This window comes from Ambystoma mexicanum, chromosome 1p, assembly GCF_040938575.1.
Source record: "Ambystoma mexicanum isolate Mex_15411 chromosome 1p, UKY_AmexF1_1, whole genome shotgun sequence".
NCBI lineage: Eukaryota > Metazoa > Chordata > Amphibia > Caudata > Ambystomatidae > Ambystoma > Ambystoma mexicanum.
Window position 1 is genome coordinate 520701545 of NC_090921.1, and position 20577 is coordinate 520722121.

The 20577-nt window shown below is 43.9% G+C and overlaps 1 protein-coding gene across 1 annotated transcript in view; it reads right to left on the reverse strand.

Moving 5' to 3' along the window:
* The window catches only part of LOC138574403 (lysyl oxidase homolog 1-like), an 84525-nt gene that overhangs the window by 26968 nt on the left and 36980 nt on the right, over nucleotides 1-20577 (reverse strand). The window contains exon 4 of the mRNA XM_069649405.1: nucleotides 11873-12029. Within this exon, the coding sequence (XP_069505506.1) occupies nucleotides 11873-12029 (157 nt within the window). The remainder of the gene's footprint in view (nucleotides 1-11872; nucleotides 12030-20577) is intronic.

Genomic DNA, 20577 nt, shown 5'->3' on the forward strand with positions numbered 1-20577 from the left:
TTATGTTATAAAATGGCTCCAGTGCACTTGAGTTATCGTTTAAGAATTGCAGTCTATGTTAAAGCGTGTCTTGTACAGAGGGGTGGTCCTGTCCTCAAACATTTAGACTACACTTGATTTTTGTAGTTGCAATTCTGACACTTCTCCAAATTAGTGTGAATGCATCTACTACAGTATGCAATATTGGAGGAAAGTTCAAATCCATAAACTGGAAAAACAGTTGTAGTGTCCTTTATTAATTAGGCCACATGTAAACACATTGGTAATTCGGTGTAGGAAACTCAAGATGTATACATAGAAAAATAGGTAAATTGAACATAAACCTAGTCACCAGTTTAGTGAATAGTGTAGATGGAACAACATATATTGTAAATATTTAGTGCATATTACAAAGACATTCCATTTACAGTGGTGGCAAGTCGTCACTAGATATGGACTGTTTGTTGTCCATGCAGTCCAGTATTCTAAAGTGACTCATTTGAAAATATACTTAAGATTCAAGATTCAAGATTCAACAAGTTGGGTACAGTGTGTTAACTGCACACATCTGTACTGGTGCTGCGTAGTGTTTCCTGTGTCCAGTGTAGCAATATTACATCATATTTGGCAGTTGAACCGTGTATTATCACAGTAACATACACTATTTGCACAGTAACATACAAGATTTGCACAGCACCAGGCTCATAGCTTAAAGAAACCTAAAAATAGGGTCTGCTAAAAGGCAACGTCAACATAAAGGTGGTAATAATGGTTCAAGTCATTGTTGGGAGAAATTGTGGGATCCGGGCACGATGACAAAGGACGTTTCGGCTGTAAGGAGGTAGCAGCCTTCTTCTGGGGCCAGGTAAAGCAGGTCTCCCTATGGGTAAAAAACAATATAGAGATATATTGTTGAGTGTTCCAGAAAGTGGATCATCACTGGGTGTCTTAAAAAGCCAGTGAGAGGCTAAACTGAGGGGGGTTTTCTGGACCCTTTGGTCCCAGACACTGACCTTGCACGTAGGTAATGTGGTTCACAGGCTGGTTTGATGGAACCAGCGGGGTGGTTGTAATTAATGTCCTGGTTTCTCCAACGTGAGGGTCGAGCTATAAGGAGAGCTGTGGAGACAAGACACCAGCCCTGTTTATAGTGTTGTATGACATGAATATCCTTCATGAGTTCTAAAATGAGGGGTTGGAACTCTCACAGTACCTTGTCTCTGTAGTAAGTAGGTTAGAATGCTGTCACGCTTCCGAGGTGAGGAAATCAAGTTGAATCTCACTGGCAGGAGATTAGTTTCTGTATGGAAGTACGAGGGCTCAAGGTCTAAGGAGCGGGAGACAGAATAATGCACAGAGGTTGTAATGGCCATGTGCTGGAAAACAATGTAGTTGGTGGGAGGAATGGGCTAGGACCCGGTCTGTGGGGCTCACCTGGTGGCTCCGAGCAGTACGCGCTGGCTGGAAACAGTCCATGCTGGTGCTCGTGTGTGTTGCCAAGTGAGCTGTCTTGGATAGAAGGGAAGCGCATGCGCCCTGAAGCAGTGTCTTGTACTCGCGCATGCGTGGATGCGGCGAGATGAAAGTCGTCAAGGGAGCGAGGATGCTAGAGTGGGCTCTATGTTCGGGAGAGCGGAGTACGCTGGAATGGGCTGAGCTGCAAATACAACTCCGGTGTGTATCCCTAATGCGGCTGTGTATGCCGTATCTGTTGTGAGGGCCAAAGTGGCCGGGGAGCAAGGCGGTGGACCTGCAGGGGTGGGTGTAGAGTGCAGCGTGTGCAAGTATGCGATGGCAATGAAAATGAAACAGACGATACAGTGCCTGTGCCTTACAAATATTCAAAGGGGGTGAGTTCATTTAAACCCTTTGTGGTGGTCTGTAATTTAAATATCCACCATGCTTCTTTGAAATTTAAGGCATTGGAGGTACTTGAATTGTTGGCAACCTTGTCAACTACCTACCATTTGAAAGAATCGCAGTTGTGTTGGAACTCGAGGAAATAGGAAACCAGGGGTGCATTGTGGGTTTTGCATCTGATTCTGGATTTGTGTTCCCCAATCCTTTTGTTGACTGGTCTGGATGTTTGACCTATATATCTTAGATGGCAAGGGCATTCGATAAGATAAATGACATTAGGTGTCTTGCAATTAGAAAAATGTCGAATTTCCCATTCCTTATCTATGGGAAAGAAACGTAGTTTTTTGGTTTGGCTGCACACTGAACAACTGCCACAGGGGTGGTGACTGTGGATTTCCCGCATATTCCACAGAGTGGATCTTGCGTCCCTGCGTTTGTTTATGGCATGCGTCAAGAGATCTTTGAGGTTTTTTGATCTTTTCAAGGCCATTTTGGGTAGGGGTTCTTCTGGCAAGCTTAGCTGGACGATGGGCCAGAGTTTTTTAATGATCCCTTTTATTTGAGAAGTGTTGGCATTGAAGGTGGAAACACATGCCATTGCGTCTTCTGTGTCACAGTTGTGGGTTTTGGGAACCAATAGTGCTTCTCTCGGAGTATAGACTACTTATATGGCATCTATGCCGATTACTCCTTCTGCAAAAGATGTCTATGTATTGTAGTTGAGCATGTCATGTACAGATTCTATTCACAATAGATAGATTGTTTTATTTTAACTGTGTTTTATTTAGTTTTGTCCTGGTTTTGCACAATCTATTTTTGCAGCGTGTTGTTGAGCATTTTATGATTCAGAATGTTAAGTAGCTGAAAGTCAAAATCAGTGTCAAGAAGACAGGGACGGAGGGGATTTCCGAAAACAAGATGTAGGTCTCGGGAGGGCCAGAAAGCAGGCAGGGCTGAGAGGAAGGCGCTCCAATGGAGATGTCCCTACTCCACAAGTCCTTGGGAAGCAGAGTGGCAGCCTCTTTGACGTAATTAGGGTTCACATTATTCAAAGTACCCAAATCCAGCCCTCAACTGCGATATCCACTCCACATTTTCAGGATATCCACAGAAAAAACATTTGGCTCTAGTGAATGAACATTTTAGGTGCTTACATTTGATTTATTTATGTGGGGTGTTGTAAAGCGCTGCAGTGCACGGAGTGCCTCAGAGCAGGGGCGGACTGGCCGTGAGTTAGATTGGGCTTTCGCCCGATGGGCTGCCAGCATCAAAGGCTCCAAGGCTGCTCTCGTGTTGATTTATTGCTGCCTCCCTTTGTCTGGTCGCTACCGTCCCCCTTACCTGTCTAGCTGTGGGCCACTTCAGAGACAAAGCAATTAAAAATCACACACTGGAAAAATGAAAGGGCTTGTGCAACTTGGACTTCCTTCCTACGGCCATCAGGGTAAACACTCGGTCATCTGCATGTATTTGGTGCATGTTCCCTTGTGGACAGATAGCTCACTGCAATAGGCGCAGTGTGAGCAGACCCGTGCTTACACTCCACATAATGGGCCAGACTCGAGCCTCAAAACCTGTTTGGGCGCAAGCGAGGAGTAGCCCACTTTACAAAGGGCATCTGAATGATGCTCTCATTCAGAAGTTGTTTTTCCCTACTTTCCGCATTCATGGTCAAGTAACTCTTTTTGTGGTGCGCCGCTTCTCCCACCAACCTGGCCCTGTTTTTTGTTAAAGGATAGTTCCGGGACTTTTTTTTTATTGTCCCTACGGTTCGGCCATGTGTTTTTAAGCATAACTCGGTAGATCGTAGAAAACTTTCCTATGGACCTTACCCGACTTTTCGTCCATTAACGCACTCAAAATCAGCCGCCATTTTCTGATAATCCTATCATTTCCCCCCATCGCCCTGGCTCACCTGCTTTTGCGGCACTAAATCAAATCCCCCGCCCCTGAGCCTGACATCAGCAGACGCGTACCGCCCATTTCCCAACGCCAAAGCACGTTTCGTGTCAACAATCGCTGCGCCTCAGCTAATGAAGTGTCGCCATGGAAATGGCAGGACGCCTCTTTCCTCAATAAGTATAAACACACCGTTTCACAACACACAGCAGCAGATTTTCGATTCCATTACTCTCTGTGTGTTACTTTGAGTATTCTGTGACTCGTTTCTGTGCTCTGGTCAGCTACCTTCGCCGCTTCTAGGCTTTGTGAACACCTGTACCATCTCTGTAAATTATTTTACTTTCTTTACCACACAATGGCTACAATAATGCCGTATATGTACGAGCCCGAGTACACCGAGGAAGAACTACTGGAAAGGCAAGCACGCGAAAACGATGGGGATTCGGACGGCAGTTGGGAGGACCAGTCAACGGATGAAGAGCCTGGACCATGTCGCATGGACGGCGTCTCCACTTGGTGCACGTGCAATCGGTGCGGGCTAATGCCAACTGAGGAGGAGAACTGCTGCTGCCGTGAAAATTCCGGGTCCTTGGCCTACATTTCGGAAGGTGAGCCAAGTCCGCAATGCATCACCGAGCTGCCAGAGTTCAGGGAAGCCTGCCTCTCACGGACCGTGTTGAGGATGATGATGGTGCTTATGCACGAACTTCGCGGCACTGTTCGTCCGCGTAATCCGAGTAACGAGTAAGTATACTCTGGTTTTGATGTCAGTGATGCCACTACTATTTCATGGTCGTCTCCCACATATAAAATTACATCTACATATCATGATAAATCGGACTCTTCTAGCGGTCTTGGCACATAACCATAATGTTGGCCGTCAACAAAGTAGGACGACCGGAACTTTAGGGACGCTTCGCTACAATAAGGCCTTCACTAAAAGAAGTAAACAATGGATTATCAAACCAGTGTTTGAGGATATGCAATATGACTTTATTGAGAGACTTATTGTTGATGTCCTAGATAGGCACATACATGGAGTTGTGAACGAACCTGTGCAGGGGACAACTGCATTGCCACCCAACATTGCCTCTGTTCCATGTCCACCTAAAGAAGTGCTCATTGAGAAATACACATCACGGTTTAAATGATTGTAATTTGATTGTCTGTTCTCTCGAGTCTCCTCATGTCGCAGGCCCATTGAATATGTGTAGCTATGTATTGTGTAAATAAAAGTGATTGCTCAGTGTACATGCAATGTGTCTATCCAACCTTGATCATTTGCGCATTAAATTAAACCAAACAGTAATATAAATCATTTTTCAAAAAATATAGAATGTCTCCGTATTTATGGTTCTCTGGGGCTGCAAAGCACGCAGACAAAATGCAAAGATGGAGTGTAAATTTCAAGTCCTGTGAGATGGCCTTACACTGAATGTAGCTAACTAGGAATGTGTGCTCGTTCAAAGTGAAGGTCAGCTGCTTTGATTTTTTGCTCGGGTGCCGGAATGGCCCACGACTCAGTATAAGGTTCTATTGTTATTTGACCTTGACAGGCCGGGGCCATCTCGAAAGACTTCTTTTTGGGGGTGTGGTGCAATAACGTAAGAAACGATAATGAATATAATTTCAGAAACGAAAGCCATTTAATGTTCGTTCATTAGAAGAAATAACGTCGGCATAGAAGGAGTGGTATTTCGGGGCTGCCCTACGCACAGACACAATGGAAAATGCAAATATAATGTAAGTAACTCTTTAGATGAGTTTATACCGCAATTTAATTACTATACAGTAGCTTTAAAGACGGGTTAAGGTGTACTTGTTCGTTCTATGTGGCATATTGTTTTGTACCGCGCACTATCTTGAGGAGAACCATCTCCTTTTACGGAAGCACCTCAAAACCTTCCTCTTTGCTTGTGCTTTCTCTCTCCCTCTCCCCTGCTACAACTGGTCCACTGTCTGCGACCTCGGTCCTGGGCCCTTCCACTCTCCACCTGCACTGCCTCCCTGTCAACCCCTGCACTGTGGGACTGTCTCAGTATCCTACAGCCCCCCCTTGACGTATAATACCCAGTTGCACTGTCCTAGCTATGAAATAATTTCCCGACCTAATATATAAAATGAATAATTTTAATAAAGATCTGATGGTGAGACTAATTTCATTTTTTATGTTTTTCAAACAGGTACATCATTCATTATTGTATGTGTCACGAGTACCAGACACCGGCGGATGGCTTTTTTAACCACCAGTTGCTTCTCCGCGTGAACAACGTTACCACCCTGACCATTTTATGGGACGATCGCCAAGTACAAGTATGCCCTTACGCGGTACTAACGGCTAGATGCAACATACAGACCGTTGTGGTGGCCTAGTGCCTCGTTGTTGGAACAGCCATGCGATTATCAGTGCGACCGAAGAGCTTATTTTATCGTAAACCAACGCCCTGTGTACTGCACACGAACATCGCTTGCCTCAAGACGAACTATTTTGGATCGAGAGCAAATAAAAATGCAAATCGCTGAATATTCTCAAAACATTTGATGTCAAATAAATGTACTTTGCCAAATGTACAATCTTGCCGTTTGCTTTTAAACCACAGTTTCATATTCCGAATTGTGGCGCTGTATTGTGAGATGATCTAAGACCCTGTGTACAGCAAAGGAACATCGCGTGCCTCAAAACGAACTTTTTGGAACGTGAGCAAATAAAAATGCAAATCGCTGAATATTCTCAAAACATTTGATGTCAAATAAATGTACTTTACCAAATTTACAATCTTGCGGTTTAATTTAAAAGTACAGTTTCATATTCCCAATTGTGGCGCGCTGTGTTGTGTGAGCTCATCTGTGTTGATTTCCGGGTTCTGTGTGGAGTCGCGTAGAAGACGCCTGGGCGCGTTTGCCTACGCAGCTCAGTCACGTCACGGATAGAGGCGGGGAATATGAATGTTTTGATAAAGTCTGTTTCAGGGGCGGGGGATTTGATTTAGTGCCGCAAAAGCAGGTGAGCCAGGGCGATGGGGGGAATTGATAGGATTATCAGAAAATGGCGGCTGATTTCGAGTGCGTTAATGGACGAAAAGTCGGGTAAGGTCCATAGGAAAGTTTTCTACGATCTACCGAGTTATGCTTAAAAACACATGGCCGAACCGTAGGGACAATAAAAAAAAAAGTCCCGGAACTATCCTTTAACTGTTTAGTTTTCCTTTGTCTGCACCCTCACGCCTAAGGGTCTATGGATGCGCATTACAAATAAAGTAAGGTAAAGTAAAGCATACTGTGCACTGCTTGAGTTCAGCACAGGGGAGCAAGCATCTAGCTGCACGTTTCTGCTTATTTCCTGGGCGCATTGTATTAATCTGTTTAAAATATGTGTGCGCAACACAAAGCTGCATATTCCAATTTGCGTATCCGAACACATTCTACATTGGTCCCAAGCATTAACAACTGGAAGATCTCTTGTATTAGAGTAAGCAAGAAATACAGTATGACATGGGATGGCATTGCGGCCATGTATTAGATGGAATAAAATGCCTGCACGCTATATGCAAAGGACATTGCAAATCACCCTAGAGTTGAATGAGCTTATACAAAGGAACTCACCCTACGGCCTAATTCCTCCATTAGAGCACAGAACTCCTCGGTGTCTTGCAGTATTCTTACAATGTTATTCCATATATCATTTTCGTTATTATTATTGATCTGAACCACGGCCACAATGCAGAACTGAATCAGAGTACTTTACAGAGGAATGCATAGCGCATAGTACTCAGCGAGCACAAATAACTGTCTCCTAAATGTAAAAGTGTTCACATTTTCCACCAAAACCACTAAAATAACACACACATGTACATTCTTTCTGGTGGGAGCCTCCAACATACCCAAAGGAAATGCACATTCTTATTCAAGGTTTTAATTCATAGACTAATCACCATGTATGTCAGATTCCAGAATCAACTTTAAGGAACGGTCATTGAATATAATATGATTGGATGTTTATTTGTTTCCTGGCCTACTTTCCTCATCTTTATTTGTTTTATCATCTTGACGGTCTTACCGCAGTCTCACTTTATTCTGATTCTTTCTCCCTGTTATGCCCACATTCAATAGCATCAACAAGAAAGTGCTCCACACAAGGGCTAAGGCTTAGAATGTACAGAACAGCAATGGGCCAACATTCACCACTAACAGTTTTCATTTGATCATTTTTCATAAACTATATTGTGTCTGTACATGGTTTCTACGAGTGCGGCCAAAGCGGACCAACACTGATGGGATAACTAAATTAAGCAACCCGTTCTTGTTGATTAGAGATTAGACTCAGAATCTGTTTTGATGTTATGTATTCCAGGGGTAGGCCCTTTTTTGTTGATGAATATACTACTGTCCGTACTACCACTGCAAATTGGGCAACCCAATTTCCGATGACCACATTACATTCAGTAGCAAACCTGTTTGCAATTCGTTTTGCTTAAATGCAACACTTTCTGTCTGGTGTCTCTTCAGGTTGTTTTGCTTTTATTCGTAACTCTTTGATACATAGGGCCTGATTCATGGAAGGTTTTCCTATGGGATTGCAACATTATAAAACACGTCCATGAATCAGGCCCATAAAGTGACAACCCCTGATTATTGAAATGTTTTATTATGCTCTCTTTTCCACTAAAACGCTAGTAGAAAAGCTCTTGACCCAGACAATGGACAGGGCGTGTGTTCACGATGGGCTCTGGCGTTCACTGTGGTGTCCAGGGTGAGGCGCTGCTAGCAGCGCGCCTCCACGTAAGAGCTGCTATAATGTGGTATGCCTGTTGCCTGAGAGAGTGCCCGCAGAGGCCCAAGAATCAATAGAGTGCAGCACATCAATAAAAGAAACACAAGCTGTGCAGCGGAATACACGTCATCATTCCCTTTATATACCCCTGGCTACTGCAGATTGGTTCTATTGGCCACCCATGTGAATAACATGTTTTACTATTTGCCAACTCCATGGCACGTGTGCCATGCATGGAGGGGGAGTGCATTTTGCTCAGTTTGCGACAGCAGCTGTATAATCCGATGATCTCCCAAATCCAGAAAGGCAATGTCCTGACATTCCGCAATTCAGCATGGAAGGCCCATTGTGCTTAATTACACTACCATCACCCACGTGGATTCTGGCAGCCAATGTATTCAGGAGTGTTGGATCATTTGCACACAACGCCAATGTATGCATGGCCAACGGGATGCACACTGCCCTCTCGTCGCAGTCCTTACTTAAATGCGTTAAGGCGACGGCTCCACAGGCAGACTCCATAGTGCTCTTTCTAAACAAACATAGAAGAGAGAACCTTGTGGAGCTCATGCTCCAAGGAGCTCTAACGTAAATGGAAGGCGTAAAAGCCTTGAGTAACGCTTTAACGCCTTCCATTTACACCACACCTCATTATCAATCATTTTTATGGCGGAGGGGATGAGCGGAATGCAAATTGTGTTTTTGCAACCTCCCCTCCCTTCCTTTCCTCATGCAAATGCTCCAGCATTTGCGCCTGCGTGAATTTTCATGCCGGCGCAAATGCTGGAGATCCCCACGAGGTTTGCCTGCTTCATGCAGCAGCATAAAGTAGACGGGCCCCACAGGGATCCATTGCACCCGCTGCTTGCCATGCTTGCATTTCAGGCAGTGTGGACAAGGAAATGTTTCCCAACATGTTTGCATGTCGGGCAGCATTTATTTGTAATTATGAACACTGCTTACCATGAACGCATGGTAAGCAGTTTTCACAAAAATTACAGGTGAGCATAGCAAGAGGCGCTCACAATTAAAAGTAAACGAGCATGACAAGCAGCATTTACTCTTTTTGCACAGTGGAGTGCAAATGTGCACTGCAAAAGGTGGCATACACACATGTATTTCCCCATTTGGCCTGCACTTTTGCACTCTGCCATGCAAATGACGAGAATTTCGTAGCGGGAAGCCGCCTACATGTAAGTCAACACGTAACAGCTTCCCGCTGCCAAAATACACCTTGGAGCAACATGAGCTCCTCTCTGCTTATTGTTCTTTTTCCTTTTTTCTCTAGTCCCACATCCTTTGACCTATAAAAACCATACCCCTCCTCAGGATCTGTTTTTTCCTCTGTTTTCATGGACTGGGTTCTTCCAATCTTTTCCGGATCCAAGAAAGTCCTAATGGCTTCAATAAAGTTATAATAACTATTACAGCATTGAATTGAGGATAAATGTACCAAAATGGATTCAGGCTTGCACTGGCCCATAGGGCAATAGGGCAATGCCCAAAGGGCTGGACCAATATTTTAATTTGGGCCAGTCTTTTGGTCAAAGTGGCCCAGTTTCTTTGGCCAACGTGGGCCAGTTTGAGTTACAGCACTAGTAGGAAATGCTATTAACCAAATATACGTTAAAATTTACTTTTTGCATTGCATTTTACCAAAATCTCCCCCTTGAGTAGTACACAAACCGCCTTCAGGAAAAATAGTTAATTCCAATTTGTTATTGAAGATTATGACTAAGGAGAAGGACTGTGAAAAAAGAAAAAAACTGTGTTGTAGGATGACCGACAGAGGTCAAGTCTGACACATAAGAAGAACTGTGATAAAGCACTGTGATGAAGGAAATGTACTATGAAAAGAACCGTGATAAAAGAGTTGTGACAAAGGACTATGACAAAGGAGAAGGACTGTGTTGAAAGCGAAGAACTGTGATGAAGCATAAGGACTGTAACAAAGTAGGACTGTAATGAAGGAGGTGATAAAGGGGAATGACTGTGTTGAAGCTGGAGGACTATGCCAAATGAAGGCTATTACAAAGGAAAGAACTATGATGAAGGACTGTGAAGAACAAGGAGGACTGTGATGCCTGTTAAAAAGGAGAAGGACTGTGACAAAGGAGAACTGTGACAAAGGAGGATGATGAAGAAGAAAAACTGTGCTGGTGGGGAAGAACAGAAATGGGAGAAGACAACTATGGTAAAGGAGAAGGCATATGATGAAGTTCTTATAAAAAGGGATGTGATGAGGATTTGGTGAAGGAGAAGGACTATTAAAAAGAAGAATGACTGATGAAGTATTGATGAAGGTGAAAGACTGATGAAAGATTGGTGTAAAGGAGGACTGTGATGAAGAAGTAGAACTACGACGAAAGATTGATGAAGAAGAAGGACTGTAATGTAGGACTGTGAAGGAGAAGGGCTAACGAAGAAGAAGGGTTGTAATGAAGGACTGTGACAAAGGACAAGGACTGTGATGAAGGAGAAGGACAGTGATGAAGGAGAACTGTGATGAAAAGGAAGAAGGAATTACTGTGACCAAGGACTGTGTTGAAGAAGGACAGGCATGAAGAACTGATGAGGACTGTGAGAAAAAACGGATGCCTGTGAAGGACTGCTTCACAATACCCTTTCTATTCTCTCTCTTCTCTGCACCAATGATTTGGCCATGAGGTGGCGCTTATATGTGACAAAACCAAAAGGAACATACACTGAGCTTGGTTGCATGTTCACTAGGAATTAAAAATGGAATTGTACTTTTTGACCGACTATAAATGGTCGCAAGGACCACAAGTTCTAAAAATGCTACCACCAAAGGTTCGAACACCAAAAGTTCGATCCTTTACTGGTAGCATTGCAGGTAAGTAAAAAAAAAATGTGGGGGCTGCGGGGGTGTCCCCCGCAACACCCCGCTCACTATACTGTGTGGTATAGTGAGCGGGGCTTTGCAGGGGACACCACAGCAGCACACCCGCAAAAAAAAAAGAAAATGGTGGCTGCGGGGGTGTCCCCTTTAACACCCCGGTCACTATACTTCACGTCAGTATGTACGTGTGTTTACATGAGAAAGGTGTGAACTTTTGGTGGTTCGCACCTTTCTCATGCGAACATTCCGGCCGCGGCAAAATCAGCAAATCAAAATGTATCCTTATACTAATCAGAAAGCCCATCTATACAGCAATACTTGGCAAAGCAGACTTTTTTTTTACCAACTTTCAGCAAACTTTCCAACTGTACCAACTTTCAGTTTTAAACCTTAGAGCCTACCTCATATCACATCCAACATGTACAGTTGAGCGCCAAATTGCCAAATGTGACGTTTTGCCACCTCTGAGCTATGTACTGTAGCTGATCTTAGTGACCTACCTGAGTGTGAGCAGTGCAGGCATATCTCCGTCGGAACCCTGGGTCGCAGGTCGTGTCCTCTAGACAGAAGCTAGCTTTGTGACCTTCTGCCACTTTTCTTTGGGTTGTAGCATCCAGGAGGTCATAGTTGCTGAATGCGTCCATGCTGTGGTAGTGCCTGCGCGACAGAGAGTACAATAGAAAATGCAGCTTGAGAGATAGTTATGGGGCCTTTGACACTTGCAGAAATGGATCCCCAGTGCATACGAAGAGAAAGAATAGGTTGCCTGCCAGCAAGACCAGGTCTCCAATGTGGATATCCTATAGTTTAGTCCCATGATATTAAAAATTCCCCCATTGCTATAGAGGAATGTTTCACAGGTAGGCTATTATTGAGCAAGATCATTTTAATGTTATCATGTCTAAGATGAACATTCCCAGCATCTTAGTAACAGATGGAAACCTACACAGTAAGACCAAACCATTCAATCTAAGTAGAGCTCCATATGAATTCAGACATTACAAGTACGCTGCAGAACCATTACTTTGGGTAACTAGTTATTTTATTTTATTCCTAGGATTTGCCAGGCAAATCACAATAAAGTCTCAGATGCTTGGCAGTGTGGGCCAGTGAATTTTTTAAGTAGCAGGGCCGAAAGGTTTTAGCAGAATTGGCCCGATTGAGTAAGGACAGCAATCAAACCCAAAACATTCAAGAGGTTTTGTGGGGGACTCGCCCTCAGACTTATTTTAAATAACGAGTTGACATGGTATGTTTTACAGCACAGGTCCTACAATTTACAACCAGTACTGGTGTAGAAGACATGCAAAATGCCAGGCCATCAGCAATACCAAGAAGTATTTAGAAAAACATTGTATATGCTTGCTGTGCCCAAAGATAAACCATGAGGTATGCCTCAACAATATATACCAGCATTGCACAATGAAACACTTTTTCCTGCTGCATGTGTACAAAGCAGAACATGGGGGTCTGTCAACACAATATGCCAGTGATGATCCACTTTAATGCTACCAGCCCAGTGGCCGACTATATTAAACAGAATTGGCCTGAAAAACAGCTTCAAGCTCACAGTTTTAAATATATGCCACTATTGTCACTGTAAAAACACACTTTCATTTTGGTTGTGCCTAATATTTACTAGTTTTGCCCCTCTGAGAGCTCATTTTCATATTGCCTGCACCCAAAGCAGATCATGAGGCCTGCCATCAAAATATACCTTTATTGCCCCACTTTCATGCTGCCAATCCAGTCCCCAGAACCATATGCCAGAATTTCCATGGGAAATATTTGTATGCAGCCAGTTCACAATATACACTTGTATTGCCCTACAAGACACATTATAGTAGTGCATTTACCCAACATTATATGTCAGCATTGCCATGGTAAAACAGTTTCATGCTGACTGACCCCATATATGACAGCATTGCTAGCATACTGCCACCTAGCCCCAAAGCAGATTATGAAGCCTGTCAACACCTTATGACAGTACTGTCCCACTATCATGGTGTCAGCTGAGAGCCCAGAAATATCGGCCAGGATCGCCCTAGAAACACATTACTGTGCAGCCAGTGTCAGATATATGCCAGCATTGTCCTGTAAAATACATTTTAATGGTGCATATGCCCAACAATGTTTGCCAATATTGCCACTGAAAAACATATTTTATGCTGGATGTGAGAAATATATGCTAGCACCGACACTGTAAAAACATGTTATCATGCTGCCTGTGCCCAGAGGAGATCACAAGGCTTGTCAACACAGTGTGCCTGCACTACTCTACTTTCATACTAACAGGCCTGTTCACAAAGGTATATGCCAGCTTTGTCCTGAAAAAAGATATTTTCACATAGCCATTGTCAATATTGCCCTGCCTTGCCCTGTAAACCAGATTTAAATTGTGCTTGTGCTTAACATTCTATGCTATTATTGCAATCGTAAACAGTTCCATGGTGCCTGTGCCCAATAAATTATGGCAGCATTGTCACTGTAAAAGCATGTTTTCACTGTGCTTGACCCCGCAAATACACATGCACACATGCACACTCACATGTACACACACACTCACATGTACACACACACACACACGCAGACAGCAACGTTTCTCTCTTATACATTTATTTTTCTAATTACCACCTCCATAGCCTTGAGTCCCTGACAGGTCCTCGCTGCCACTGCCAGGTCTACTATTCAGGCAGGAAGCAGGAAACATGGAGAGGTGTCAATCAATGCTTCTGCCTTAATCATATGATTGCCCTGAGCTCTGAAGCTGGTGCCCCCAATACCTCTAATGGCCAAAACACCACAGAGAGCCCTCCACTCCTCATCCAGCATTCCCAATGGACCATGCAATACTGTTGAGGAAGAATACACATCCTCACGTGGACTATTAGGAGTGTGTGGTCGAGTGCACTGCGGACATATAGGATGCCAGCTATGCCACAATATCTGCTGGGCTGGGAATGTGCTGCTAAGCTGCTCACAGATGCAAAGGGAGCACTCAGCTTTTAATGGGCCTGGCCACCTAGCTCATTCATAATGGCGGGTGGGTCACTGCCCATTGCAAAAAAGAGATAAACCAACCTGGTTCCTGTCAAGACAACTTAACAAGATAGTGTCAGATATGAGCTTGTGAAATTAGACGTTTTGTTAAGAGGAGTTGTACGCTTCAGGTTTCGTTCAGAGCCAGTGACGTGGCATGCCAGAGCTTGGCGACTTACAGGGACACTGCTGCTACCTATCTCAGTAGATCTGAAGGGAGTTGGGCTCACCAGATTAATGGTAAACTCTTGCAGGCTTCTGTAGAGGTCTGAGGCGTTGCTATGGAGAGCTTTGTTAACCAAGAGGGGGGCTTGAATGGTTGCCAGAGTATAAATGGGTGATGTATGGCTATGCTGTTGCAGAGGCTTGGAGGATTAGTAGCTTTTAGCTTCTTCCAGTTGAACATTACAGTGATCTAGTTTGGGCAGTGGGGCCTGAGAATACTGAGCGTTAGGAAGCAGTGTCTCCCATTATGCACAGACTGTTTATATTCTCTATAATGCCATGCACAGCTGTCCCGAAGAGTGCTGTGCATGACAGAGAATAACACACCTAGTGCCTGCATGGACAGACGTCCCAGCATGCGCTTAGGTGAAGCACTGTCCCACTTGAGGTCTTGCAGGGCCCATGACGTCATTTCACCAAAATGCCCGGGGTAGCCGAAGTGACATCACGCGAGCCTTGTCATCTGACGCCACCCTGAAGTGACATCACGGGAAGCAATGGAACACTACCTTTCACCTCTTGACAACACAGGAAGTGACATCACATAGCACTGTTTCTAAGTACACTATGAAATATATGGTTACGGTATCCCTGTAAAGTGATATACATTGCATACAAGAATGGATCACCATATGCATCGTTAATATCAGTGCGTATAGGCCCATAGTACCAAATTAGCGTGAATGCAAGCAGACGTCCCAGGCCAAACGATAATGATCTGTTAATATATAGCACTTACGCTTAAGCGCTTCAGATAGAACAAATATAAATACAATATCACCCAACCTGTGTTGGTACTCATTTATCAACCTCAGCAGGAAGAAAGGCTGAGTTGACCTTGCCGGGAGTCAACCCTGCATATTACACACACATTGCAGCAGCGAGCACTCTGCCCACTGACCTGTCTTACCCGGTATAGCTACCCGAAAACCAGCCGCTCCAGAAACAAAGAGCCACATGATGCTGGCTACACCCAAGAGCCTCAATAAAAAAAGTTTTTAAAAAAAAACTTTTTTTAGGGGTAGAAAGGGAGACCACAAGGGTAGCAAGGGAGACTTAAGGGGTCGCAGTTGCGACCCTTGGCGACCCCTAAATGATGTCCCTGGCAGAGCCTCTTTTGTTGGTGTTGCAAGAGGGCCTTGCGTATAGGAGGTCATTGACAGCATCTAGCATGGGGCATGGAAACGAGACTTAGGGGGTGGAATATGACAGCCTGAGCACAGGGAGAAGACAATCTATAACAGAGGTGCGGGACTGGATGAAAGAAGGTTAGAGGAACAATCTGTGTGAGTGTGTGTGTACCTGTGTGTGTGTGTGGGGGGGCAGGCTTGCACCATGAACATATGTTTTACAGGGTTATTCTGGAATATATTGAGATGTTGTGCTTTAGTCTGGTGTATGGAGGCAAATGCACGCGGGTGGATGTCTGTGCCTACGGCTGGTGTGTAACTTAATACCTTGAGCCTTAATTTGATGACTATGCACTCTGCGTCGGCTCTATAATGGTTAACCTTCAAAACTCTTGTGAGTGCAACACAATGGCTACAGTTTATAATTCTTCTAGGTGCGATGCACAGGCCGACCCTCCTAATGTTTCTAAATGCAGTACATGTCACCCCTTCACAATTCTTCCAGGTTCGATACATTGCCTAGTTACACATTTCTAAGTGTGGTATATTGGCAACCCTAGGATATTCATCTAACTGCAATACATAGGCTGACCTACACAATTCTTCTAAGGGCAATGCATAGGCTGACCTACACAATTCTTCTAAGGGCAATGCATAGGCTGACCTACACAATTCTTCTAAGGGCAATGCATAGGCTGACCTACACAATTCTTCTAAGGGCAATGCATAGGCTGACCTACACAATTCTTCTAAGGGCAATGCATAGGCTGACCTACACAATTCTTCTAAGGGCAATGCATGAGCTGACCTACAACAATTCTTCTAAGTGCAATACATTAGCAAACCTTCACAGTTCTTCCAAGTGCCATACATAGATTAACCGTCATCATTCTTCTGATTGCATTATTCTTCCTAACCTTTACAATTCCTCAAGTGCAAACAAATGCTTAAATACACAATTCTTCTAAGTGCAGTACATGTTTATCTTTCATAATTCTTCTAAGATCAATACATTGCCTATTTTCACAGTTGTAAGTGTGGCACATTGGCTACCCTCGGATATTCTTCTGAGTGCAATGCATGCGCTGACCTACAGCAATTCTTCTAAGTGCAATGCATGGGCTGACCTACAGCAATTCTTCTAAGTGCAATGCATGGGCTGACCTACAGCAATTCTTCTAAGTGCAATGCATGGGCTGACCTACAGCAATTCTTCTAAGTGCAATGCATGGGCTGACCTACAGCAATTTTTCTAACTGCAATGCATAGGCTGACCTACACAATTCTTCTAAGGGCAATGCATGAGCTGACCTACAACAATTCTTCTAAGTGCAATACATTAGCAAACCTTCACAGTTCTTCCAAGTGCCATACATAGATTAACCGTCATCATTCTTCTGATTGCATTATTCTTCCTAACCTTTACAATTCCTCAAGTGCAAACAAATGCTTAAATACACAATTCTTCTAAGTGCAGTACATGTTTATCCTTCATAATTCTTCTAAGATCAATACATTGCCTATTTTCACAGTGTAAGTGTGGCACATTGGCTACCCTCGGATATTCTTCGGAGTGCAATGCATGCGCTGACCTACAGCAATTCTTCTAAGTGCAATGCATGCGCTGACCTACAGCAATTCTTCTAAGTGCAATGCATGCGCTGACCTACAGCAATTCTTCTACGTGCAATGCATGCGCTGACCTACAGCAATTCTTCTAAGTGCAATGCATGCGCTGACCTACAGCAATTCTTCTAAGTGCAATGCATGCGCTGACCTACAGCAATTCTTCTATGTGCAATGCATGCGCTGACCTACAGCAATTCTTCTAAGTGCAATGCATGGGCTGACCTACAGCAATTCTTCTAAGAATTCTTCTAAGAGAAATACTGGCATATATTGGGTGTAGTCAGCATAAAAATGTGTTTCTGCAGTGGCGGGGTGGCAAATATTGGGCAATGGCAGCATGAAAACATGTTTACAGTAGTAATACTGGAATGTATTGGACACAGCCAGCATGAATATGTGGTTTTACAATGGCATGCTGGTATAAATGAAGTTCAGGTAGCATGAAAATGTTTAGGGGGGAAATGCTGGTATATATTGGGCAGTCATCATGAACATTTGTTTTTACAGTGGCAAGCTAATATATATTTAACATAGCCAGCATGAAAATATTCTTACAGAGAAGCACTTTGCTATATTGTTGAGTACTGGCAGCATGAACATGTTTTACCAGGAAATACCTGCATATATTGGTGTGAGTGACCTCATGGTTTTTCTTTGAACACAGCATGAAAATGGGTAACCTTTCATATGATCCCCTCCAGAACCGATTTAACAATCATTCTGAAATATATGATGTAAAGTGCACCATTTTAGCCCGTTATTTATAAACATTTTTATTTTCAACATATATTTGTCCCACCTGATTCTTAAGTATAGTTTACAGGCATAAATGGTTTACTGGTTATGTGCATTTAATTACTTCAAACAATACAGTTACAAGCGTCCACATGAATTGTTTTTAGTGTCCTTGGCTTTAATTGAAATGTGCTTTGTTGCCGAAACTTAAGTGCACTTAAGTATACGCAATACATGTTTCAAACACCTCAGAACTGCATTAGAACACATTGGGCCTCTTTACAAGTTTGCCGGTCCGGTAACAATGGTACCGGTAAGCTTGCTGGTACTGTTGTTACCGGACCGGCAAACTACGAGTTCTGCTCACGGGTGCCTTTCAGCCCACCAGGTCTGACCTGGCGGGCAGACTGGCACCCGTGAGCAGACCTCGACGCATGCACCAGCACCATTCATAAATGGTGCCGGTGCACCGGCCTCCCCATTCCCATTGAATCCAATGGGACTCAAATGGGAATGGGGAGTAATAATCACCGGCACCCGGCAATGGGGATGTACTGGGTCTACTGGGGCTGTAATGCCCGGTACATCCCCATTGCCGGGTCCCAGTAAATTCATGACTCCGGCGGCAGCCGTGCCGGTAATTACTGGCACGGCTACCGCCAAAGTCGTTATCAGGCCCATTATGTTGTTTGCTTCCTTAATTTATGTACATTTGTGATGGTTCGGAAACACTGTCAGCCTGGACATTTTTAAAGACTGATTTATTGGGGATCTTTTGCAATGTTTTTGTACCCACATCGTGGCTTGTTTCATGTACCCTTGTTTTGTGTGCATCAGTTGTATTATTTACATGCATTTTGTTATGTTACTTAAGCATTTTGAGGGTAAAACAGCGAATGAGTGGGTGGCAACGAGAAAAGAGGCCACGCTGCTATCAGAGCAGAGCAGAGGAGTGGCATAGGTGGCCGTGGTGGAAGACAGCGTCCTACGTGTGCTAATAATGGCCTTAGTGGCACACATTTCCAGAATTTCAATGTACTTCTGCCTAGACCTGCTAGAGTGCCCCTCACCCCCTGCATCCTCCAACTCCCCGGCTCTGGTAAACATCAGAAGAGGCTGCTCAACAATGGATATGATAGGTTTGTCTTCGATAAGTAACATGGAAAACTGTGACTTGCTACCATAGAGATAAGTGTCTAGGAAGACCCCTAAACTTTTGACTTCCATATTGAAAAAATGTGATTGACAATGATGGGCAGTGGGCAAATGGAGCAAAGATGTACATGTTCTATGAGTTAGCCCAGCATCAGGAATTCAGTCTTAATAATGGTGTGATGGTGCAAATAGGGCAAACATCATGTCAGGCACCACCCGCATGCCCTCACATTAGAGATGAGATGGGATGAGATGGGATTATCTTTTTGTTCCTGGAAGCAGGGGTTCTGATCCCTCTTTTCACAGCCACATTAAATCAAATCATAATAGGAAAGACTAGGCAACATTCGAGGCCACCTTAAGAGGTGCCATCCAATGGCAGAAAATATTCTTATCACTATTAGTATGTAGAGTGCCAAACAACCAGAGTGTGTACTATGATGTTATTGTGATAATTGTGTTTGAGTGGTTGGACCTGGGTGCGGTGCTAGATACTGCATTAGCCAATGGAAGACTCCAATGCATAGGGATCTATAGGGTTTTTGATTAGTGTAGCCAATTATTGTGTGAGAAAATGTCACATGTATTACTATTGGAACTATGCAAACCTTGTGGTTTTGCAACTTATAATCCTTAGCCCAAAGCGGGTTTGTTGAGTTTTTTCTGTATTTTTGTTGACTCCCAGCCATCACTTTACCTTTCATAAAGTGAATAAAGCTGTTTTTTCTTGCACGTGACGCAGTCTCTTATTTCTTATTAATGGACTGGTTTTTGGAGCATTATTGCAATGGCCAGGCAGAGTTTGCTCCCATTCATCCAGGATTGGATTGAGTTGAGGGTGGCTGGTATATGCCCAAAGTGCTGGGATCTATTTCCACGGACCCCAATGTTGTGTGTGGTGTAAATGAGAAATATTTATGCTGGGAGGTCTTAGGATGGCCCCCCAAGAGATGCACATGGATTTTAAATAAAATATTTGAAAGGCCAGGTCCCTGGGGAATAGCACTATTGGAGAGAATGGGAGGTGCAGGGAAAGGGCTTGGGCAAATTTGGGTAAGGCTCTTGTTACCAGGACTCATGTCTGGCAGAGAGTCTCCCAGGACCCCCCTTGTTATTTGCATATCTCAAGTAACTTTGGGTCTAACCCTAAGTTACTAGGGGAATCCAGACGTGAACCCCTTGCTCACTATTCTTAGAAAGGCACAGCTACACCCTACTGCTGAGGTTCAACCAGACCAAAACACGTGTCTGGGGTTGCTGTTGGTACTCTTGTTCAGAGGAGAATTGCCTAG